This window comes from Sus scrofa, chromosome 8 (assembly GCF_000003025.6).
Source record: "Sus scrofa isolate TJ Tabasco breed Duroc chromosome 8, Sscrofa11.1, whole genome shotgun sequence".
Lineage (NCBI taxonomy): Eukaryota > Metazoa > Chordata > Mammalia > Artiodactyla > Suidae > Sus > Sus scrofa.
The window spans coordinates 134,135,526-134,159,556 of NC_010450.4; the positions used below are offsets into that span (position 1 = coordinate 134,135,526).

The 24,031-nt window shown below is 50.8% G+C and overlaps 2 protein-coding genes and 1 long non-coding RNA gene across 3 annotated transcripts; 2 read left to right on the forward strand and 1 right to left on the reverse strand.

The window, feature by feature from the left end:
- Positions 1,539-7,999, forward strand: NKX6-1 (NK6 homeobox 1). The gene is made up of 3 exons (XM_021101796.1): positions 1,539-3,443; positions 5,120-5,292; positions 7,462-7,999. Exons 1-3 carry the CDS (start codon positions 2,771-2,773, stop codon positions 7,726-7,728), a joined length of 1,113 nt encoding a protein of 370 aa, XP_020957455.1. The 5' UTR covers positions 1,539-2,770; the 3' UTR covers positions 7,729-7,999.
- LOC102164773 lies at positions 8,433-18,840 on the reverse strand. The gene is made up of 3 exons (XM_021101797.1): positions 18,379-18,840; positions 10,189-10,243; positions 8,433-8,544 (listed from the first exon to the last, which is right to left on the reverse strand). Exons 1-2 carry the CDS (start codon positions 18,770-18,772, stop codon positions 10,191-10,193), a joined length of 447 nt encoding a protein of 148 aa, XP_020957456.1. The 5' UTR covers positions 18,773-18,840; the 3' UTR covers positions 8,433-8,544; positions 10,189-10,190.
- On the forward strand, positions 19,110-23,114 carry LOC110262021. Its single transcript, XR_002346505.1, has 3 exons — positions 19,110-19,659; positions 20,036-20,097; positions 20,937-23,114. It is a non-coding gene; the product is annotated as an uncharacterized LOC110262021 (long non-coding RNA).

The window sequence follows — 24,031 nt, forward strand, 5'->3', positions numbered from 1 at the left end:
AGGAAGGACCTCGCCCTCCCCCGTCAGAGTCTAAGGTCTACGAAGTCTTGAAGTTAATGAAAAAGGGTGAGGAGCAGGGGACCAAATAAGAGCGTTACTTTTATCTCAGAAGTGAATGATCAAACTGGCAAAAGATGCACAAATAAAAACCCTTTGAGCGCAAGCTCACGTTGCCGTCCTTAAAAGACCAGCGCTTGGCAAGAAGGTTATCGAAGCAGAATAAGCCCTCTGGCTTTTGGTGCTCGGATGCATATGAGTGCTTTGACCATACTCCATGCCTGCGGGGTGCCTCTCGAATTTTATTCTTGAACTATTCATTTGTATTTTCTGTGAATAAAGTTGGGCCTTAATGCTCTCATCCAAATTGCTCTAGTGACCCCGCCTCCATGGTAGGGTACTTTTGACATCCTGAAACCTCAAAACTGTGTAAGGGTCTTCCTCTCCCTCGCACGCAGCTCAACCCTGCCGGAAATGTAAAGACCGCCGGGACGGAAGAAATTGAGAGGGAACGAGGGATACTACTGTCCATCCCCTGAACCCTAGTCACCCCATCCCTACAACCCAGGAGCCAGGACAGCGCTATCTCCCCAAACAACCTGGAATGGAGAGCAAGGGTAAGAGTTTCCAGGACGGCTTTCAGAAACTTACAGTGGGTGGAGGGCACGCAGATACGTCCGTATCTAAAGAGCCACCTCAATGTTGGTGATGCTGACCCCGTCAAACTCAAAACAAATAGTAATCGCAGGTGAGAAAAGTTGAAAAAAAAAGTTCACTGCTCTCAAGTCTAAACGTCACACGAGAAATACATATTCCCAACAAGCTTATTCCATTCCCTGTGAACTGAACCTATAAATCGTGGGGGGAGGGGGTGTTCCCCAGGAATAAAAAGAAAAGTGAGGTTGAAAGAGAAGGAAAGCAGGAGGTGGCAGGGATGGCAAGGACGATCCTTCGGCCTACAAGGGGATTAAGAACTTCTATACGGCTTAAGGAGCAACAAATTAATTTACACAATTCTTGGAGAGCCCAGATGGTCTTTAATTAATCCCTTCAAAAGAACTAGCTAGGCCAGGGCTGCGCGGGCTGCCTGCTCCATTAGCTCCATTTTACAAGAGACCAGACTCTGTTCGAGGTGAGGCGTCTCGAGCTCGTGGGGGAAGGGGGGCTAGGGTGACGTGAGCGGGCGAGGGGGAGGCGAGGGAAGAATATGAACTGCTTTTCCATAAAAGGGCTGGGTTTTCATTATTCTTCTCTTTAAAAAGTAATACTCTTTGCGTCTCTGCTCCCCCTCCCCTTTCCCGTTTTATTTAACACAATTAATTGAGGCGTCCGCTGGCCCGGCGGCAGAACCGCACCACAGCCAGGCCCCGCCCCTTGGTCCCACCCACGGGAGGGATGGAAGTAGGAGGGGGCGGGGACCAGGCGGGTGCGGCCCCACGGCTCGCCCTTAGCAGCCAATCAGAGAGCGCGGCGCTCCCGAGTGGGCGCAACCTGGAGGCAACGCGAGGCCCGAAGCTGAGCGCTATTGGAAACGGTGGTTACGCCCCTGGCCTGCACCCCTCTCCTCGGCCCCGCCCTTCCCGGCTGCCTCCGAGTGACGTCCTTCAAAGTTCTCATTTTGGACCCCCACTTCCCCCTCCCCTTCCTCCCCCAGCTAAAGAGGGGTAGGGAGTGATGCAAATGTTTTATTACCTTTGAGAGCTTCATCTGAACTGTCAGGCCCGGAGGGAGCAAGGAGAAGAGAGAGAGGGAGTGGAAGAGCCGCCAAGAGGGTCAGCTTGGCCAGAAGACAGGACTTAGAAGAGCGAAGCCTGTACAGCCGCGAAGAAAATGCGAGAGAGGAGAGGCAGAGGCGGAGAGTGAGAGGAAGAGAGGGCGCTGGGGGGTGGGGTGGGGCCGGGGTCGCCCAGGCCCGTTTGCAGAAGTGGACAGACCGGCGGAGCCGTAACCGAAGCCGTCAGACTTTTCACGCTTAGTCTTTGTTTTTCCGTGTTTTTCTTCCCCTTTTTCTTTTCAATATTGCAACTCTAGTGCCCCGTGGCCCAGAAGGGAAGGCGGGTCGGCGCGCCGAATCCAGAGCCTTGGGGATTGGTGGCACTGCCCTTTCTGGCGCAGCAGCCTCGGGCAGCGCCGGCGGAGGAAGCCCGCCCAGAGTCCAGATTCCCCTGCGAGCTGGATGCGCTCTCTTCCCTACGCGCTCAGAGCACCGAGTGGGAATCAACCTCGTGCGGAAAGAGCAGAACATCCAACTTAGATTGGACGAGCGCATCGGAAGGAATCCTGCATCCTTTGAACCTTTCTCCCCCAAAAGGGAGCCAGCCCCCACCTTCCCACATCAGAGCGGAGATTCAGCGACTCTAACTTTGTTACAAGCTCTCTGGGGCCAGCCGGAGTTTTGTTTTGCTTATTTCCTGAGGGATGAAGATGAGAAGCAGCGCGTTTTGAGCGGCGAGGAAAAAGTGCGGAAGAGGGACGAGATCGAGAATCCAGGACGCAAGGGGGGGAAAGGACAGCCAAACCCACCCGGACGCTTGCCGGTCGCAGCGAGCCACCGCCTCTGGACTGGTGTGTGTGGACATTTCTGCTGCGCAGTTCTGAGAGTAACTCTAGGCGGCCGCCTTCTTGGCCCAGTTGGCAGGTCGCCTCCGTGTGAGCGGAGCGACTCCTCGGACTCCTCGCTCGCGCCCTCCGCGCATCTCGCTCCCCTGAGCCCCGCCAGGGGCACCGGCCGGCGCCCTCGCTGCGTGGCTGCGGGTTCCGGCCTGGTCGTGGGATGTTAGCGGTGGGGGCGATGGAGGGCACCCGGCAGAGCGCGTTCCTGCTCAGCAGCCCGCCCCTGGCCGCCCTGCACAGCATGGCAGAAATGAAGACCCCTCTGTACCCCACCGCGTACCCTCCGCTGCCCGCCGGCCCTCCCTCCTCCTCCTCCTCCTCCTCGTCCTCCTCGTCGTCGCCCTCCCCGCCTTTGGGCGCCCACAACCCAGGCGGCCTGAAGCCCCCGGCCGCGGGGGGGCTCTCGTCCCTGGGCAGTCCCCCGCAGCAGCTCTCGGCCGCCACCCCACACGGCATCAACGACATCCTGAGCCGGCCCTCCATGCCGGTGGCTTCAGGGGCCGCCCTGCCCTCCGCCTCGCCCTCCGGCTCCTCCTCCTCCTCCTCCTCGTCCACCTCCGCTTCCTCCGCTTCGGCTGCCGCAGCCGCGGCCGCGGCCGCGGCCGCCGCTGCTTCATCCCCAGCGGGGCTGCTTGCGGGCCTACCCCGTTTCAGTAGCCTGAGCCCGCCGCCGCCGCCTCCCGGGCTCTACTTCAGCCCCAGCGCTGCGGCCGTGGCCGCTGTGGGTCGGTACCCCAAGCCACTAGCTGAGCTGCCAGGCCGGACGCCTATCTTCTGGCCAGGAGTGATGCAGAGTCCACCCTGGAGGGACGCACGCCTGGCCTGCACCCCTCGTGAGTACAATCGCCCGCTCCCAGTTGTGCTTCCTCGGGTCCTGGCCCCTGGTGTGTGTGTGTTCGGCTCACCTCTGGCCTGCCAAGTGGTTTGGCAGTGCCAGAACTGCACGATTTAGGTTGGGCTAGGGCATTCAGCAGGGGATTCTCGCTTTCCTGAGCTCGCGTGGCTGCGTCCAAGCGCTCGCCTCTGCCCAGGTCTTGGACACGCCTCGAGGAGCGGGTGTGCATGCGTCCCTGTGGAACACAACGTGGTTCGGGGCTTGGGTCTCACCCGAGGCCCCGGCTGCTCTCCGAACAGCCCGGCTGGAATCGCAGGCCCCACTTGGGTTAAAGAGACAGAGAGGACAGGAGAGGCCCGCATCCCTGCTTTCCTGGCTCCTGCCTGTGGGCCAAAGCCCCGCTCAACCTTCGCCAACCTAACTGACCTCCTCTCTGCGAACCAGTGGGGATCCGCAGCGGCGAGCCCTCCGCAGCCCTTAGCTGAACGCGTGCACTTGCGTGTACGTCTCTGCCGAGGGTGTCCCCACCTAACCTCGTCGCCCTCGTCCCACACATAGACCGGGTGGTCCCACGCAGGACCGGTGTACACACGGCGGGTGGCAGAGGGCGAGCGCCACTTCCGCCGCTTCCCACCGCTGGGCCCTGCCTTCCCACTGGCCTAGGCCGCGGGATGGCGGGACGCCTTGGTCCCCGACACGTTTTGAGGGACATCGTAGTTGCCAACATCCTAACACGAGGAAGAAAGAGGTGCTAGGACAAGAACGGGGGAAATGCAACATCCCACAGAGGCAGTACCAGTCAGTTAGGTTGGCGAAGTACCAGAAACCAACGAATGACCCCGGGATCACTTCTTATCTTCTAGATAGTTGGCCATCACGTCACGGAAGCTCCCAGCCTCCCAGGTAGCATTTAGGGGCCAGCCCTGTGTCCTTTTCTCGCTCTGCTCTTTGCTTTTGATCGAGGCCCCGAAGTTTCTTCTAAGTCTGGGGACCTTTTTCAGGCGGCCTCGCGGCAGTAACTGAAGGAAGTTGGGGACACCAAGTGGAGGTTCCCTTGGGAAGCCTCGGGACAGAGGGCGAGTGGGGGTGTCGGGGAGAGTCCATTGTATTCGTCCGGATGGCCACATAGGGACAGCCAACAAAGCGGCGCCCCCTCCCCCGCGGCCGCAGCAGCCTCGGACTTGGGGGCGATTTAGCTCCCTTGTGTTCCCTAAACAAGGCGCCCTTTGTTGTGCGGACACAGGTTAGGAAAGCGTTGAGGGAGCAAAAGGAGTTATCCCGGCGCAAAGGTCCGGGGCCGGCCGAGCCCAGACGAAACTGGGCGCTGAGAGTGGCTTTTCCCGCCACCCGCGCCCCAATTTCTTGGGGCCTAAGGATTGGGTCCCCAGAAAACTTTAGCAACGCGCTCTCTCGCTGTTGGACGTCGTCGTTGGGCAGAAGGTTACTTACTGTGGCTCCAAACACACCGGCTTAAAAACCAAACCAAAACAGGTGGCTGTAAAAAGGCGAGGGGAGCCGCGCAGTGGGGCCGCAAGGGCTCGGCACCTCCGGTCTCCGCCGAGAAATGAGCTTTCCCTCCCCACCCAAACCCTGTTTCTTGCGTCCCTTTCTCTTCAGTGGAGCCTCCTGTAACCGACTGCTTTCCATCTTTGCTTTTTTAAAACGTTCTCGTAGATCAAGGATCCATTTTGTTGGACAAAGACGGGAAGAGGAAACACACGAGACCCACCTTCTCGGGCCAGCAGATCTTCGCTCTGGAGAAGACTTTCGAACAAACGAAATACTTGGCGGGGCCCGAGAGGGCTCGCTTGGCCTATTCGTTGGGGATGACAGAGAGTCAGGTCAAGGTGAGTGGACCCTGCAAATCTCTAGGGACAGCCTCTCCATGCCTGCCGAGCGCGGGCACGCACACACACCCCAAACTCACCACCGCCCCCGGGGGGTGCGGGTCTAGGAGACGTGAGATCAGCGAAGGGGGTGGGGGTGGAGGTTACAAAGGCTCTGGGGTCTCCCAGGCGGGCTAACTGTTGATGAACAAAAGGCATCAAGCCCCCGCCTTTGAAATTAGGTTAATCTAGACAGCAGCATGTGCCGGGGAACCATTATTAGAGAATAAAAGCATTACCGAAATATCAGCCCCGAGGAAAGATCAGCACAGTCAGATAGCTTCTATTTATCCCACTTGTAAGGGTAGTCAAGCTTTTGTTTGTCAATTCAGGCTCCACTAGTTATGTAATTTCCTAATGTAGATCAGCATTAGAGTGCTACTGTATTAACTAGCAGGTTAAAAAACAAAACAAAACAATAAATCCGCAGAATCTAACCACTTAGCATGGATGCATCTGCTTTCAGTTTAGCTGAAGGCAGTCACTTTGGAATAGTAATTTCCCAAATGAACTGACAAGATTATTACTGTATTATGAAACTTAAGTTTATCAATCGATGTAAGATGTTTTACTGTTTATGACAACAATGTATAATTAACATGTCATTTAGCTTATAATTGAGTTGTACAGTATATTTCTAGGGAGTCACATTGGAGAAATCTTTCCCTGAAAAATAAAGGGGTTGAGCCAGCTAGGTACTAGTATTCTCTTTTGTTCTCCTTCAGTTTATTATATTTGGGTTTGTGTGTATGTGCGTGTGTGTAAATATGTTTCCATTAGCTATACTGTTGCTTGTAAAAGTAAGTAGGGATAACGTCAGCCATGTCTGCTTGTTAGAGGGTATTTCCCTCTGGACACGCATCATAAAATGCATTTCAGGAGTGATTTTGTATGTTACCATTAGCATGCCATCACAGTTAAAATTACTTTTGTGGTAGTTAGTACAGAGCCTACCACAGTAATCTGGAGGTCTTCATTTGTCACCATAAATACGTCTGCGTGGCTGGAAGTGAGTTATTATAGCTGTATAAAGAAACTAAAAATCATTTTCTTAACAGTTCTGATTCTCTAGATAAATACATAACGGATGAGAAAACGGATGAGAAGCATAAAGAGAGGATGATTCAATATATTTGGGAAATTGGTTGTTTATTGCTGATCCTCTGGATTAAAATATATGCATCAAGCACGATGTCAAACACCATGGATAGGCTTAAAATAGTTGTATAAAAATGAATGTATTAGAGAGGAAAAATACTAAAATACTATTTGAAATACGAGGCATCCTAATAGTGGGAAACAATGTAATTGGCAGAATTTCACCTTAAAACAATTACTGATGAAAATTCTTGCTTTGACTTTGGTTTTATGAAAACCATTAAACCAAAGAGACCGACGCACTAACTACTGGGATGATTGCCACTGAGCTGCTACATGTGTTCACGCATTTATGTTGGTCATTGTAATCAAGCCGAGGTCTCTAGTTTAGCAGATCTTTAAATTTTTTTTTTTCACATCCTGCATTACTCCTGTAAATGGGGCGGGGAGTGTTGGCCTACCGTGTTTGTGTGTATTCAGATCTGAGACCAATGAAACAAATATCCCCACGTGAAAAGACCAGAGGTAATGGAGGTAAATGCTGTGTCTTCTCCCGAAAGTTACGCTAGAAAGCAAATATACTTCGGATTGTTTGAAATACCTTGATCTAAGAAAGTAAAAAAAAATAAATAAAAAAAGAATAAAATCATAGTCATCATGGAGCAACTTCACGAGGGGGAAAAGGTTTCTACTTCAAACCAGAAAGTAGGAAAGCAGCCTCTTTCAGGGAAACTCATTTGAAGTTTCCAAGTTTTTTTTCTCTTCGGAGAAATCGCTCACTGACAGCCTCAATGCTCCTGTGTTACTATCGCTATGGCAACGGCCGTCAGCTCGGCGGTGCCTGAACCCCGACGAAGCTGCGGGCGATGGAGAGCGACGCTGACGGCCCAGACCAGGGAGGGAGGGTGTCGTGCCGTCGGGGGCCCGCCCGAGCGCCCGCGGGGTGCGGGAGAGGAGGCGCTGCTTGGCTCCGCCCGCCCTAAATGCCCTCCGCCCCTGTTTCCCCTCTTCTCCGTTTTCTGGGCCCCCCAGGTCTGGTTCCAGAACCGCCGGACCAAGTGGAGGAAGAAGCACGCCGCCGAGATGGCCACGGCCAAGAAGAAGCAGGACTCGGAGACCGAGCGGCTGAAGGGGGCCTCGGAGAACGAGGAGGAGGACGACGACTACAACAAGCCCCTGGACCCCAACTCCGACGACGAGAAGATCACGCAGCTGCTCAAGAAGCACAAGTCGAGCGGCGGCGGCGGCGGCGGCGGCGGGCTCCTGCTGCACGCGTCCGAGAACGAGGGCTCGTCCTGAGCGCCCGGCCGGCCTCCGGCCCCTCGGCGGGGAGCGCGGGGAGCGCGCGGCCCGCCCGCGGGGCCCTCTGCTCTTTTCGAAGATGGACATTATCTATTTTTTTAACCTAGACGTCGAGGGGGCGGGGGAGAGAGACTCGGAGGAGGACCAGGCAGTGGCGGCCACCCAGGCTCCGCGCCAATAACGCCACGGACGCCTGCAGCCGGGCGCCCTCCGGGGCCCGCTCGGGTCCAGGCCGCGTCCCCAGCCGCCCTCGGGCCCCCGCCCCGGCCTTCGCCTCGCGGCCCGCGGGCCGGGGCGGGGCCGCGGACAGGTGCGCTGGCCCGGCCGACGCCCTCCGCGCGGGGGACGAGGGAGCCGCCGGGCGGGCGGCCGCCGCAGACGCGAAGAGGGACGCTTCGCCCCCACTAACTGCTGTGCCGACGAAAGTAACCTGTTGAAGGCTCTTTGTAAATAAACCGTGAGTCACACCGACTAGACGCTATTGTGAATATTTAAAATGTAAAATGCTTTTTTGAATTTGGTATACAAAGATGGACCGCCTTCTTCCGGCTCCCCGTCCCCTGCCGAGCGCTCTTCAAACCACACCTGCCCCTTTTATTTGGAACTTAGTTGGAACAGCAGAGAAGAGAATCTTCTCGCCCTCCCTTCCCCTCTCGCATCCCTCCGGGTTTGGATCTGTTCAGTCTCCTTGTCCCCTTCGTACCTTCTTGCTCTTCCCCGACCGCGCCTGGCTCCACGCCGCTCCCGCCTCCAGGACTTGAAGCAGAAGACTTGGAACCAGGGCAGGCCTCAGCCTTGCCTCTCCGTTCCTCCCTGCAATTGCACAGTGGTTTGTTGCTATTTATTAGTGATTTAAAGAAAGTGTTGGGGAGGGAGGGGCTACAATAGCTTGTATTTAATTTAACTCTTTTCGGATAAAAATGCGTGTTAAAGTAGATGGTGGGAACTGTTACAACTGCTCTGGGTCAGAAACATAAAAATCCATTTAGTTGCTGTAATTGAATTTGAAGTGTTTTGTATCATAAGAATACTAGAGACTATGTAAATTTTTTTTTTCTTTTTTAAGCTAATAACGGTGATATATTAGCATCTTTAACTTTTATTAATTTATATAAGGAATTCGGTTTGTAAAAAGAAACCCCCTTTGCAAGACCAGTTAAATGTAATGCACTTTCTGTTTCAAAGGATAAATCAAATTAAACAACAGTTTGAAGACGTCTGTTGCCTTGAATGAAAGGGTATAGATCATCTGATCTCATCGGAGATCTCAAATAAAAGTCAAGACCACAAGCATTTTATATTGGTTTCTTGGGTAAAACAGCTATTGTTGTTGTTGTTATTAAAGAGTGGGGACACATCTCTCATTCTCCTGGACTGGGAGGATAAAAGCAGCCCCACTCCTCCGGCTTTTTGGAGACTTGTCTGGCTGGCTGCTGCTGCTGGTCTGTGTTGTCTAATTTTTTCCTGATCGCTTTTTCCTTTGCTAGGACGTCCTTGGGGAGTTTTGGGAAGACCTCATTTCCATATATCCAAGATAGCTTCTGAGTCCAGCCTTAGCTTGCTTAGCTGAGAGGAGGCAGCGGAGCTTGCTGTCCGCACAGCACTGCTGTGGATACTCACATTTTCCCCCGGAGCTGGTAAGAATGCAGAAGTTGGGGGGAGCCCTGCTTTTGCTGAGCACGGCACTAAAGAAGATACGTTTAAAGAAAGCTGCTTCTAACCGATGTGAAACTCTCTAGGATGAAGAAAGCAATGTCACAGCTTCTGAAGCTGAATTTGAAAAAAAAAAAAAAAAATTGGGAATCCCAGGGAAGGGGCTGTATCACTGTCTTGGGATCTTTTTGTTTTCAGACACTCAGCTATGGGCTCAGTGAACTACAGTTCTCCCTTTAGTGTTTCAGGTTAATGAGCTTGTGTTCAAAGGGAGAAAAATCAATAGGATTCAGCAGAATCTTCAGGCTCCTGTGAGGTGAAGAAGGTGGGGGGGGGGGTCTGTTTCGTTCTCTTGAAATAAAAACCAGTGAAAACTGGGAATGAAATTACCTGAAGGAAGTGACTACAGAACACGTTCCTGAGGGCATGCTGTTTAAGGGACAGAAAGGAGGCAAATCTGCCCTGTTTCTCTTCTCTGTTTGTCTGTGAAGTTCCCAAAGAGTTTTAAACTTCTGAATTTCTGTGTCCTTAGCAAGACTAAGGGTCCTACAGGGAGGCAGCTATTTCCAGAGGCCCTGCTGTGCTGGGTGCTGTGATTTAAATTCTAGCTGTGAACAATAAGATCTTTCTTTCCCCTTCCCTCCTTGCTTCTTTTTTCCTTCCTTCTTTCTTCCCCCCTCTCTCTCATCTTTCTCTTTATGAAAGAACCTCAGGGTGGATGCAAGTCTGTCATCCTAAAGCTCCTCGTTATTATTTGTTAATCTGCAACAAATGAAAGTCTTTATTTCCTTTATTTATTCTTACCTTCATCCATACTTCTTCTGTCTTGAAAAGCCAAGCAACTTTTTATTCCTTCTTCCTGAGAAAGCAAAAACTCACAATTAGAAATGCTATTCCTGGAATGTAATGATAAGTACTATTATAGCAGTAGTATTACAGTATGGTCGTTATCACTCAGAGAAAACTTGGAACCAAGATCGAAGCTTTTTCTCAAGAGGTAACTAGGGTCATAGTATTTATCTCCAGGGAGATACATGGAAAGGACCCCCCCCCCCCACGCCCCAGTTCCTTTAGGAAGCATTTTCTCTGAGCTCTTTACCTTTCGAGCATCTGAAAAGTGTGGAAGCTGGTGGCCTGGCCTCTGTCCTACAGGCGAATATGCCGAAGGCAGGCAGTGGGCATGCTTGCCAGCCTGAGCACTGAGTGCTTCGAGTTGTGTGGGCAGCAGCCAGAGGCGGACTCTGGGGCCATGCTGCATGGGCATTCCTTCCTTTATTCCAGGGGACGAAAGGCTGCTAGTTAATTTACTTCCACCCAGGATTCCAGCTGGCCACCAGTTGCAACGGGAAACTGGGGGTGAGGAAGAAGTGGATGGGGGGCACCTTACTTAGGCCTCCTTTATCCTGGGTGGTTTGGTTTAATTCCATGTATGTGCAACAGGAAGGTTTTTCCCAGGAGTCGGCCTGGTGGGGAAGCTGAGGAAACGCTCCACAGCTCAAGCAAGGGAGAGAATGAGTTTTCATCTTGGCTCAAAAATTTTATGCCATTCAACAGCCATAAGCATCTGATTAAGCCTGCCAATCAGTCGTCACAGCTAAAGGGGTCATATGATGTAAAAACAAAAAAGTACCAGCAAGTGACCTGATACACCACTGCTTTTATTTAAAAATTTGTCGAGTTTTACTGAGATAGGATTGACAAATAACACTGTGTAAGTTTAAGGGGTACAACATAATGTTTTGACATACGTATATACTGTGAAATGCTCAGCACGATAAACGTAGCTAGTAGCCACCACCTCACATACCGAAATTTTTTTCCCTTATGATGAAAACTTTTAAGATCCACTCTTTACCAACTTTTAAATATACACTATGGTGTCATCAACCACAGTCACCAGGCTGTCCATCACACCCCCAAATGTTTTCTACCTTTCAGCCATCGTCACCCATTTCCCCACCCCCACTCAACCTCTGCTTTTAAAATGCTTACAGGGAGTTCCCACTGTGGTGCCACAGAAACGAATCTGACTAAGAGCCATGAGGTTGCAGGTTCGGTCCCTGGTCTCGCTCAGTGGGTTAAGGATCTGGCGTTGCCGTGAGCTGTGGTGTAAGGTTACACCAGCATCAGCTTGGGGGATGTACTGTCTTGTCCTTTAAGCTTGGGCGCGCGCGCGCGCGCGCCACACACACACACACACACACACACACACGGTGAAATTCTACATGGGAACTCCTAGCACTGAATAGCTTAAAAAAAAGACAGTGACTCTTTTGTTCATCACAAACAACAGAATCATGTAATAACAACAGAGGCAAGTGGCAAGTGTCATCTCTGAACTCTATTTTAGGCTAATATGAGCTGATTTCTCTGTACTAAATTTCCTCCCTTCTTACCACACACAGGGACATGCAAAAAGTACTCTTTAAAAAAAAAAAAAGTCAGTTCCTTACTATGCTTCCTTTTTTAACAGGAAAGTGTGCATTTTGTTCTGCAGCATTTAGACTCAAGCTTCACAGAGAAATACATTCTCCCTTATGTAGCCCTTTTAAAGATTTGCAGAGAACACAATAATATAAACCCTACATCCATCAACGTAAAGCTTGACTGGGGAGCTGAGTGATGGTGTGAGTGGAATGACAAAAGGGCGGGGATATTTTCCTGAATTTGGGCCTTCAGCATTCCATGGATTGGCCTGAGGTTGTTCCCCAAACTGGGAAGTTTATCTGAGAGCCTCAGTTCATGCTTAGTCTTCTTCTTGGATCCAACAGATCACTCACCCCAAAGAAAAATGACTACATATGCATCATTTTTTTTTTTTTCCTGGCCCAGACCAAGTATTTCCGCTTGGAAAAAGCAGAGCATAATGTCTCTTTGGTGATAAATATCTATTGGAGCCTGGTGAGAATTCTGAGGTAGAAGCCTCATCCTGGTTCTATTTTAGTATACTTTGAATAACAAGGGCTAGTTTGGATGAATAGACATTCCTTCCTCATTCTATGGAAAGAAGGTTTTTAGCACACAATTTAGATGGGTGCAGGAGTTCCTGCTGTGGTACAGTGGGTTGAGGATGAGACTGCAGCAGCTTGGGTCGCTGTGGAGGAGAAGCGGGTTCGATCCCTGGCCTGGCACAGGGGGTTAAGAGGATCTGGCACTGCTGCAGCTGTGGTGTAGGTTGCAGCTGTGGCTCGGGTTCAACCCCTGGCCTGGGAACTTCCCTATGCCCTTGGGTGTGGCCATAGATAAATAAATAGGTGCACATTATTTTTTTAGAGGAGCTCTGCTATCTCCCTAAAGCTATTGCCTCTGTCCACACTGGTGAAGCTATAGGGGCTGTTGAGATGTAATTATCCTGTATACTTGGTTATTACAAGGGAAACAGAGATAGCAAATTGAGGAGGAAAACCAGACACCTCTATAATATCATTTTACTTCATTTTAAAAAAAACTCTGAAGCTGCATAAATTCTGAAAAAAAATTCCCAGACAATCTCAGTCAATTGTCTGGGACTAACTGGCTTGAATAGACAACAGAAAAGCAAGGTTGCTGAAGAACTAGTAACTTAGTTATTACCAGAGGGTGTAATCACCTTCAAACAAAGGCATCCAGCAAGTTTTCATGCTTCCAGTGTGAGCTCCATACGGGATCCGCTTTTTGTAGTGATTCTATAGGAATTCTAGTTATTGTCCACAGCTTGGACCACTGCACCTGACACTGTGGCTCAGCTCTTAAAAAGAATTTTGTGGAGTTCCCATCATGGCACTGTGGAAACAAATCCAACTAGGAACCATGAGGTTGCAGGTTCAATCCCTGGCCTTGCTCAGTGGGTTAAGGATCCCGCATTGCTGTGGCTGTGGTAGGCTGGCAGCTACAGCTCTGACTGGACCCCTAGCCTGGGAACCTCCATATGCCGTGGGTATGGCCCTAAAAAGCAAAAAAAAAAAAAAAAAAAAAAAAAAGAATTTTGTAAACGTTTTTCAAAATCCTAAGTCTTTCTTCTTCTCTCTTTGTGCTCTTCACCTGTCTAGTTTTCTCCCAAATCCAAATGTCCCAAGTGAATAAAAGGGTCTGAGAAATCTTTTTTCTTTGCCACCGTCAAAAGAGCTCATGTCGGTCAAGAGCAGGACTGCGGAGCTAGAGCACCTGTATCTCTGTATCACTCCACGGCTGTGTGATTTTGGTCAAATGACTCTACCTCTCTGGGCCTCAGTCTTCCCATCTATAAAATGGAGATGAAAACTGCACCGATTTCATAGCACTGCTGGGAGAATTAAGTGAATTAACCTATATGAAGTTCCCAGTACAGTGCCCCACCTCGTAAGCTGTGGAACTCTTAGCTGCCGTCTCAGCCTCACCATCATGATGCAAGGCCTAGCCTCACGTTACTCCTAGCTCAGGCCCTGCTGTCTTGTTCAGGCTAACTATTCAACAGAGGAAAGATTATGAAACATGAAAGCAAAAAAAGAAGCAGGAGCAAGGGGTGTTTTCTTTTGCGTGAAGCTTAAAGCCTAATTACCTGTGGTGGTTTTCAAGTATTTCCAAAAATTCCTTGCTGTCCCTTCCTTTAAGAAGTGGAGGCGAATGCCCCTGTGCTTGAGTGCGGCTGTATTTAGGGACCCTAATGAGTGCCGCGAAGCCAGATGGATGGCGCGTGGCTGGGTTAAAGGCCCTGGGCTTCCTCCTTGCGCTTTCTCTCGGATCCGTCATTCTGGGGGAAGTAAGCTGCCAGGTGGTGAGGACACCCGAGCAGGGTCCTCTCTACGGGGAGGTCCGTTTGGTGAGACGCTGAGGCCTCTGCCACAATCAGCCCTAATTTTGCAATGAGTGTAAGTGAACCCTGAAAGCAGATCCTCCAGCCCTGTTCAAGCCTTCCCGTGACTGCAACGTAATGAGACTCTCCAGGATCCCTACCTGCAGCAACTGTGTGAGATCATCAGTGCTTATTGCTTTAAAGTCGTTACACTTGGGAGTAATTTGTTACACAGCACAGATAACGCATACAGTATCTAACAGACCTATCGCTGTCCTCTGGATAAAGAATAATGTTGTGAAGGGAAAGACTCTGGAGGAACTTACTTGAAAACACCACCAGAATGACCCCATGTGGTGTGAAAGCACAGGGTAACTTCATGAGGCTCTAAAGAGCCCTAGTGCTGGTTTCTATTTCTTGCTGGTACCTCGGCCCCACAAAAGTCACTTAATTTTGTCTTTTTTTTTTTTTTTTTTTTTGGTCTTTCTAGGGCTGCACCTGCAGCATTTGGAGGTTCCCAGGCAAGGGATCTAATCGGAGCTGTAACCACCGACCTATACCACAGCTCACGGCAACGTCGGATCCTTAACCCACTGAGCGAGGCCAGGGATCGAACCTGAAAACGTCACGGTTCCTAGTCGGATTCGTTAACCACAGAGCCACGACAGGAACTCCAAAAGTCACTTAATTTTGGTAAACTTCTGCTTCCTCACTGATACAACTATTTGAGTAACTACTGCCTCACAAAGTTGTTGTGAAACTCAAAAGCAAAGGGCTTTAAACATGCCACGTGGCACGTGACTACGCGTTTTAAGAGGTGATGACTGTATGTCCTATAAGAGGGATGTAGAGTTTGACCAACTGCCTTATACGTCGTTTCCCATGAAGGAATCTCAGACACCGAAAGAACCTGGATCTGGCTTCACAGGCCAGTATTATTTTCTCGCCAGAGAATGCGGCCACAGACACAATTCCATCTGTGCTCTGGCTGGCTGGATGCTGGGAAGGCTCTTCCTTGGGGAGAAGGGTCAGGGAAAGAAAAACAAGCACGGAGAAGAGGAGGGACCCTGAGTTTTGAGTTAAGGCTCAGGGTTTGGAATTGCCCCCTTCATCCTTCCCTTGAGAACTGGGGCCAGGACTCTGTTCCAAGAGAGTCCAGGTGGCAAGAAGGCAGGAGCGAGAGGGAGTAAGTGATGGGCCCGGAAACTGCTGTTGGGATGAAGGAAGAAAGGAAGGCAGCCAGTCCCTAGAGAAATAAAGGGAGGCCCTGAAGTCAAGAGAGCTGGCTGTCGATTAGGAGGAAAGCTCTGGTGGCCCTGGCTCCTTCCAGGGTGAGTGTGGCGTCACTCCCAACTGAGGTGGCCGGGCAGAAAGGCCCTCTTCCCTGTCTGACTGCTCCAGTCGGGCACATGCCTCCCAACACAGCAGAAGCAGGGAAGTCAGGGTCCCGGGGTAGCAGAAAAAACTGCGAAAGCAGTTGAAGACGTGGTGTAAGAAGCCATCCCAGTGGCAGCCTGGGTGTTCTGAGCGAGGCAGTTACAAAGAGACAAGGGACTGCAAAAGCAAATATGAACTCAACACGCTGTCCTTAACCTCCTTGATGGAGAGAGTAAGCTGGCCGTGGATGACCTCGAGGGACCTTGCTTTTGGCACACGTCAGGTGGCCCGTGTAGCCAGGGACACACACTCTGCCTAGAAGCATCATGATAGTTGCCTCTCCCGCTGCTTATTCTTTACCCAAGGGAAGAATGTGCCTCCAAAGGCCACAGTGGGTGGCAGTTTGGACAGAGCTGCAACTGCACCACCTTAAGGAAAACTCCAATGCAGAACAGCCAAGCTGCAAGGACATAGGCCCACCCACTCCTTGTTTACGGCTGGATCCCCAGGACACTGCATAGTGCCTGGCAGACAGAGTGGGTATTCAGGGGATATTTCTTGAATGCATGTGTACACACACACACATATCAAGGAAGCCACAAGGAACTTCTCATTCTCTTGAAGGTCTTACAGAAAATGACAGGCTTTGAAAGCATCCCCTTTCTTATCTCCTAGCCCGGAGGCAGAGAACTGATCTCCGAGCTATCAGGAGTCTCCTTTAACTCTGAGTACATATGTAAACATCTGGCAAATGGCTGCAAACATAAGCACAAACAGCTTAAGCGGAAAATCGGGTGAGTTCAGTGTGAAGAATTTTTTCAGGTCAACATGGAAGATCAAGGAAGGGTACTATCAATGCATTATCAGCTCACATAGTTACTTTAAAATCCTTCAAAATAAAATATTCAACATAATCATCACTGGTAAAGTATGTCACTCTCCAAGGCACATGGGTTATAATTATGCATAAAACAATAAGTAAGAGGAAGTAAGTGGCCATTCAAAATACTTTTTGCAGTTGAGACGCATGTCTCGTTCCCTGGTTCCATCAGAGAGTGTGCAATTCCAAACTTCGATTTTCAGCAATATTTTCTCTGGGACAAAAATGTGAGAAGATACAAGTGAATACATCTAACTCCTTCATGTTTTATCAGGGGGCTCTCTAACGAAGAAGACTCTAAGACTTGGAAGCATTCCTCCTGGCCACGCTCGGTGTCTGTCTCAAGCTGCTCTCCTACCTGAAAAGAGCAGATGCACTGCGGAGACTCTGCCTCTTCAGAGACCTCTTTTCCTTGGAAGCTGAGAGAGGTCTAGAACCCAGTGGGAGATGAGCTGCGGGTGGCTGGTGGCGGTGGTGTGTTGGGGGTCAGCTTCCTCTAGGTCAGGGTTCCAATTAAGCTGTTTTGGTTAGCCCATTCCCTTTCCTTTCCTCTAGAACAGGGAACTTAAGAGCTCCCAGTCTCCCCCCACCCCAGCGCCCACCAATTAGCCTCTGTATGGAAAGCCAACAGCCAATGCACGCTTCTATTTCCAAGGAGAAGGTTTAAAAAATTTTGTTCCAGAGAGAGGGTTTTGAACAAATCCAGGACCCAAGAAGGGGAGGAATAAAGAAGCCCAGACATCAGGTCTCTTACATAAAACTATGAAAAACTAGCAATATCTTTCACCCTCTGCAGCTCTGTACTCCCACCTTTTAGGAGTATTCATTCTTCCACTTGTAAGGGCTTCATCATTTGACAACTTTTCTTACTATTCTCTAAGGCTGGTTTACAGCAACAGCCACCCCCATTGACCCCTAGCTGCCCCAGGAAGGCTAGAAAAGCCCTTTGTGTGATGCCCTGCTTCCTTTCAAATTGGGGAGACCCTCCAAATGGGGGGGGGGGACTCTTACTCGGTCCACAGTTTAAATCCAGGCTCTGTTTTACCTGGTCCTATTTTACTGGGCAGACAATTCGCTTTCCTTTTAATGAGCTGCTTCCCTGATCCCTCTCTTACCTGAATTGGCCCTGGGGTGGGGGATGTGTAGGAGCGGAGAATGAAGGAAAGATTTCCCAGAATGGGACAAATATCCTGCATCCCATCTCCAGGCAGGGGCTGCAATAACCTCCCCAAAGCCCGAGACGCTGTGTCTGCCCTAGGCCTCCCAGAACTTTCTGTTCAGGGGAGGCCAGAGAGGACAGACACTCTGCCCGGCTGGAGGGTCCAGAGCTCCCCAAAGTCCTTCCAGTTCAAAAAGGACCTGGAAACAAAAGATGCGGAGTTGGGGGCGCTGAGGTTCCCTTTGAATCACAAAGGTCTGAAGAAGACAAATCGGAATTCATCAGGCTTAAATGGGAAGACGATTTAAAAAACGCTAATTTGCCTGCCTCGTTCTATTTGCTCTGAAAGGGACTCCCCACAGGGAAATCCTAAATACAGGCTCAAGCTGCGGCCTCTCCCGTCTCTCTGCACACTCTGGGGCCTCGAGTCCACGGTTTCAAAGGGGAACAAGCGGGCAAGAGCGCGCGCGCGTGTGCGTGTTACGGGTGGTACTGGCTGCGCGGGGGATGCGCAGGTGGAGGCAGGGAGAGCCCCCTGGATGGGTTTGCTTCTCGAATTTGCTTAGTGCCGGCTTTAAGCCCAGAAGGGAGCGCCTCTGCGGACACTAGCGTCGCACCTACTACCCTCCGAGGGACTGGTGCTGCAGGTCCTGGGTCCCACCAGATGCCCCGGAGAGAGCGGAAAGGGCACCTGCCTTCCGTCGTCCGGCTGTGCTTACTTTACAGACCCCTCTCCTCGGCGACCCTCCCACGATTTGAGCTAGAATCCGGTCTCGGGACAGCGGGTCTCAGGGCGCTCATCTCCGCGCCCGCCAGACTCTCGCTTACCACGGTCTCTCCTTTCGCAGACGACGAGGCCCAGGCGGTTCGGCAGAGTTCGGAAGTGGCCGGCCCCGAGTCTGCCTCTCTGGTCCCGGGTCCTGCCTTTTGTCTGAGTCCTGACCGAGCTCGGCCAAACTAAGGGTGCGGGTCGCGCCACACCTGAGCGGCTCCGGGACAAGCCCCGCGGCCTTGACCCCGAAGGCTGCGCACAGGCCTGCGGGGACCAGCGGGCTCCACCTGCCACCGACAGCTTCCCGCTGAGCCGAGAGGGTTCGAGAAGCCCCCGGTGCCTTAGGAGGCCCCCCTGAACGCCTGCAGGGCATCTCCTTTTGATACCGCCATGGGGGGGGACTAACCCTAACCCTTTCCAGGCACGTGACAGCGCGGAGTCACAGGGCATAAAGCTGGCGTGCCCAGCGCAAAGCCGAGCTCGGGCCGCTCTTTCTTCCTCGCGTTCAGAGGTTTCATTACCGGAGTTTGAAGGCCAAAGCCTGAGCCTCGGAGGCCCGCGCGACAGCGCTGCGCCCCGGGCGCGCCCCCTGCAGGCGGGGCGGACTGTTCGGATCCTCGGAATCCGGGCGGGGCCGGACCCAAGGAGACCGAGTGCGCCCCCTGCAGGCGGGGCTGGGACCCCAGGCCCCGCGGGCACCCGGAGCGGCGCGCTCTCCCTAGATCCCCGCCTACTTTGCACCTTTGCCGTGGTCGGCAGGCCACGCCTTCGCCGTTCCCCGCCCGGGCAAGGGTCCCTCTTGGGGGGCTTTAGGGGTCTCGGAGCTGCAGTGTCAGGGCAGACAGGGGCCGGTTCTCTTCCCGAGTTCCTCTGCACAGACTCTCGAGGCGCACTACACCCGCCGGGGCATTTCCCATCGTCTCTCCTTACTTGGTTATCACGGTGAAACCGTGTCGGCCACCGCAACCATGCTGGGGCTCGCCCTCAATAAAACGCCGCGCGGTTAAACGATGCATTAGAGAAACGTGTGCGCACGTGTGTGCATTCTCGCTTGTCTCTTTTACACCCACACACTTGATTCTATTCCTCTCCATCCTCCCCTCAATTTGACTCTCCCCTCTTCCCCGCAGTTCCCATCAGGTATGTTCTAGAACAGACACAGGTTGCCACCAGCTGTCCCGAACATCAGTTACAAATCTCCGCAAGGGACGAAAACATCTGCTCGGGTAGAAGCTGGAAGCCGCGGCGGCGGGTGTCGCGCGGCGGGGACGCCCCACGCCCGGCGCAGCGCCAGGGGAGAGGGCCCCTGCGGCTCGCAGAGGATCCTCGAACGGCAGGTACCCCTGGCGGAAGGGCACGGAGAGGGCGTTCCACGAAGTCCCCGGCCCTGCCCCACCCACCTCCGACCTTTGTTCTCGCCCCACCCCCGCTAGGCTCGGGGCGAGGGCCTTCCCTCCGCGCTCCGAGTCCGCTGCAGGGAACGGTGCGTGCGCGGCCCTGCTCCGCGAGCGCGGCGGCTGGGTGCGGGTGGAAGGGCGCGGCGCGGCGGCGGAGCCCTGCGGCCGCGGAGGGGGGCGCCGCCGGCTGCGTGCTGCCCGCCTCCCCCACTCGGCAACCGCGCGGGCCAGCGCGTGGGAGCTAGAGACGCGGAGAGAAGGCAGGGCGGGCCGCAGTTTAAAATGTATTCGAAATAGTTTATTCCTGCTTTACTAGGCAGCACGCGCATGCACGTGGTGGAAAATTCAAGCAGGACAAAAGGATGCGCATGCACGCAGGTATTTGAATGTGTCCTCTTGGGTCCCTCACCAACGGAGTGTCTGAGCTCTTGGACCTCTGGGCGCAGATCGACCCTCACGGTCCATGTGCCCACAGACTCGGGTGGACGTTTCCTGGGTCATTCACGGTTTCTCACTTGGTGGTTTCTCCTCGCCCCTGGGCAGCGGCAGTTCGCTGTGCGGTTCCCGGAGAGCGGCTGCTTGTCCTGCTGGTTCTAGTTGAGCACAGCCAGCTCTCTGTGACTTCAGAGTAGGGCTCCCTGATATCAAAGGCTCGTTATTGACTACCTCGATGGCTAATACGGGAGGGGACGGCTTCATTTTTCTTTTTCGTTTCCCCGATTCCATTCACAGTGAACGTACTAATGGTTAGTAAAATGTAGTTTGCGACCGTAATTTGGGGACGGAGCGGTCCCAATAAATGTCACAAGATATAAGACAAAAAGTACCCTCCAACTGGATGCGGGGCTCTATTGCTCCCAGTTTTGGATACGGATGCACTAAAATAACCTGTTAACACACACCAAAGTGCATCCCTATAATAACCTCCTCAATCATTTATTAAAAGTCGTGTCAAGTAGGCCCGTATAATTCATCTCTATGCAAATACGTCAATGTCAGGCCATTAGTGTATTGCTCAGGTTTTTATTAAAGTGCATTCTTTTTAATTCAGCCCCGTAAAATACGAGCCCCATTGCTCAAGAATTATAGCAACTATTAGAGTAACATATGGGCAACATGCACTCAGAAAATAAAAACCAACAGATAAAGTGGCAGGGTCACATCGCAGGAGCAAACACTTAACAAAATGGCAGTGGGGTAATAGATTTTTCTCCCAGGGCCTTTACGAAAGAGGGTGTCATGGACATCAACACCTCCGAAAAGGCCGGAGGCTCGAAGTTACGTTGCCCGTCCCGACCTCAGAACCAGCGCCCGGACGGACGGGCATCCTCGGAGTTAAGAGTGGGAGAGCGCCCAGAGCTCCTTCGAATCTGGCCTCCATCTTTCGCTTGGAGGATTTCCTCATTCATCAGGGAGAAAAGGCCGTGTACCGTGTGTGGGTGAAACTATGCTCTCTGCTCCCCCTCCCCCTCTCCGTCCCCCTCCGTCCCCCTTGCCCCCGACCTCCACCCCTGCAAGGACGTGATTCGGTCCTAAAGAGACCAGGAGCCCCCGCGCCCCTCCCCCGCCCCATCGCAGGACTTTCTGGATGTTCTTCCGTCCTTGTAGGAAAATTACGAAGAAATGAACAAGGCTCAGGAAGGCCCCGGGCCTTGCTGGAAAATTTCCTTCTCACGTGTGGAAGGCGGGAGGAAAACTTTTTTTTTGAAATTAATCCAGGGCTAAATAGTAGGGACAGCTCCTTTCAACTCCTGACTCTGAGGAACACAGGTGACCTCTGCCCACTTCATCCCTTTCGCCCTCCCTCCCCACAGCCCCCCCCCCCTTTACCCGGCTACAATGCTTTGCTGTAAATTTTGCTAAAACAAGGCAAGCTCTAGCCTGATCCCAGGAGGGCCTTCGTTATTTTTTGCACTGGATACTGAGAACGGTTTGGGGGACTGTGCAGTCCTTCAACCAAGGTCCTGCCCAGGTTTCAAGTGGGAGGAAGGTGAAGGAGGGGAAAAGAGAGAGACGGAAGGAGAGCGGGAGAGGGAGAGAGGGGGGAAGGGGGGAGAGAGAAGCACCAACCGATGTGAAACAGCAGGTGACAAATCCACTGAAGTCAGCAGCATCAAATTCAGTTTCTTATTTTTAATTCCATTAGTACAATCAATTTCTAGAGGCCTGAAAATAAACCTCAAATCCAAAACACAACACAGCTCTCACAGAAAAATAGAGAGGAAAGGGGGAAAATCTCTTAAGAACAATCTCCCAGATTTAATGAGAGAGTCGCCCACACCCTCATCACCCAGCATGGTAATTGAGCAGATCTATTAACTTGTTACACTAGATTTGTTTAAAGAGACTATTACACAGTCATTTAATCAATTTGTTACACTGGAGGTCCTGACTTATGAGACACTTGCCTTATGATTCCTTAATGACTGAATTAATTTGTTTTAATAAAACCAACATTGTGTACAAGTACATTTCTGGAAATGTAATTTTGGAGACAGAACAGTCCAATGCTTCATCTGATTAGGTCCTTCTATGGTTTATCAAAGTCTGTAGTTTCTGACATAGCCGCTTGTATGGAGTATTTTTCTTTTTTATAGCGCCATTAATTTAATATGGATCATTAGTTCTTTATACACATGCATGTTCTGACAAATGTACCCAATGAATAATGCAGCTAATGTGCTTAGGCCCAAATGCATCACATCATAAACAGAGACCTCTGCAAAAATAACAACAATGAAATAAAACGCCCCCCTCCACTCACTGCGGTGATCATCAAGATAGCATTTCATGTTACACTTCAGTCCTGTTTTGCAGAGGAAGATATGTTTGGCCCCAGGATTATATCAACATCACCAACTGGGTCTAACCATGTAGGGAACACAAATAGATTTATGGTGAATTAAGATTGTCTTGAGAGCAGATGCAGGACGAGAAAATCGGTTTTGCTCTTGATGGAAACTGACGTGTGCAGAATAAAATGTAAATAAACAGAAAGTCCCCAAGAAAAGGGACTTGATGTTATTGATTATGTAAAATAATGAGGACATTACAAATGATAATGCACTACAAATAGTTGGCATTTATGGTTGGATTTTTTTTACAAGAAGAAACAATTTAGGCTATGAAACACCACTTGAAAAATGGGGCATGATCTGAAGGGCAATAAAAAAAAATAACGGGGGATGGACTGATCAATTTGTAACTGATAACGGATATAAATGATAACTGAATGGGTCTGCTGCAGAGGGAGACATTTGAGCTTAGAGGAGTGTAAGGTGAGTGATGGTCCTACAAGATCACGCGAGGCATCAAGTGCCTCTGTATTAAGTGTAGCTATGCACAGAAGCCCAATATTGACTAACTAGCCTGTTATTATTACAGGGAAGAGGGAGAAGCTGGGTATATGTCCAATAAGAAGATGCTTTTCAAATCTTTCTTAGCAGTGGTGCACAGGCAGCTGTTTGAACTTGATTTCATTTCGAAAAAAACCTAGGCTGCACATGTGTTCACCGTATTATTTGAATGCTTTCATGCCCTCCTTTTGGTCTCCTTGTGAAACAGAAATGGACACAAAGTTGATGAATGGAATCTGTAAATAAAAAGATGTGGCTACTTCTGCCGCATCAAGAGTCATTATGCGTATTACATACCAGTGAAACTCAGCGTTATAGGAAGAGAAAGAAATTTGCTTCCTGAATAGTCTTAAAAAACCCCAAAGCCAAAAAAACCCACCAAGATTTTAATATGAGGTACAAAAATCAGATGTACAGTTTATTGGTTTTGGCTAAACATTGTAATATTCTTCGTGGTTGAGAGTCTCGAATTTTCCCAGCATGGCTCTGTTGATAACGTGGGCTGTGTTTGGACCTCCCACCCCAGACCTGTGGATGATGTGGAAGGTGCCACTAGAGTTTTGGTTTGTGCAGCATAAACATTTGTAAAACAAGGAAGATTTTCAGAAATCATATAGTTCTGCAGTTCTGACATTTTCACAAGCTACATTTATCTTTTCCCTTTCACTAGATAGAGCTCAGTGATTTCTCTGCCTGAGACAGGAATGTTTATGATGATAAATCAGTGTTGTTTAATTAGATTCATCTTTACTTCATTTTAATGTTAGCTGGAAATGTATTTCTTTAGTTTATAAAAATGAATAATTTAATCACTTTCTGGTATGAAATCAGTGGCGTGAGACCAAAAATCAATGTTGGCTCCTTTTTGGAATATTTTATTTTAAATTCCTTGTGTAATATCATCCCTTCTTGTTTTGACAACGGAATTTGATGCATTTCTTCTTACTTTGTAAGCA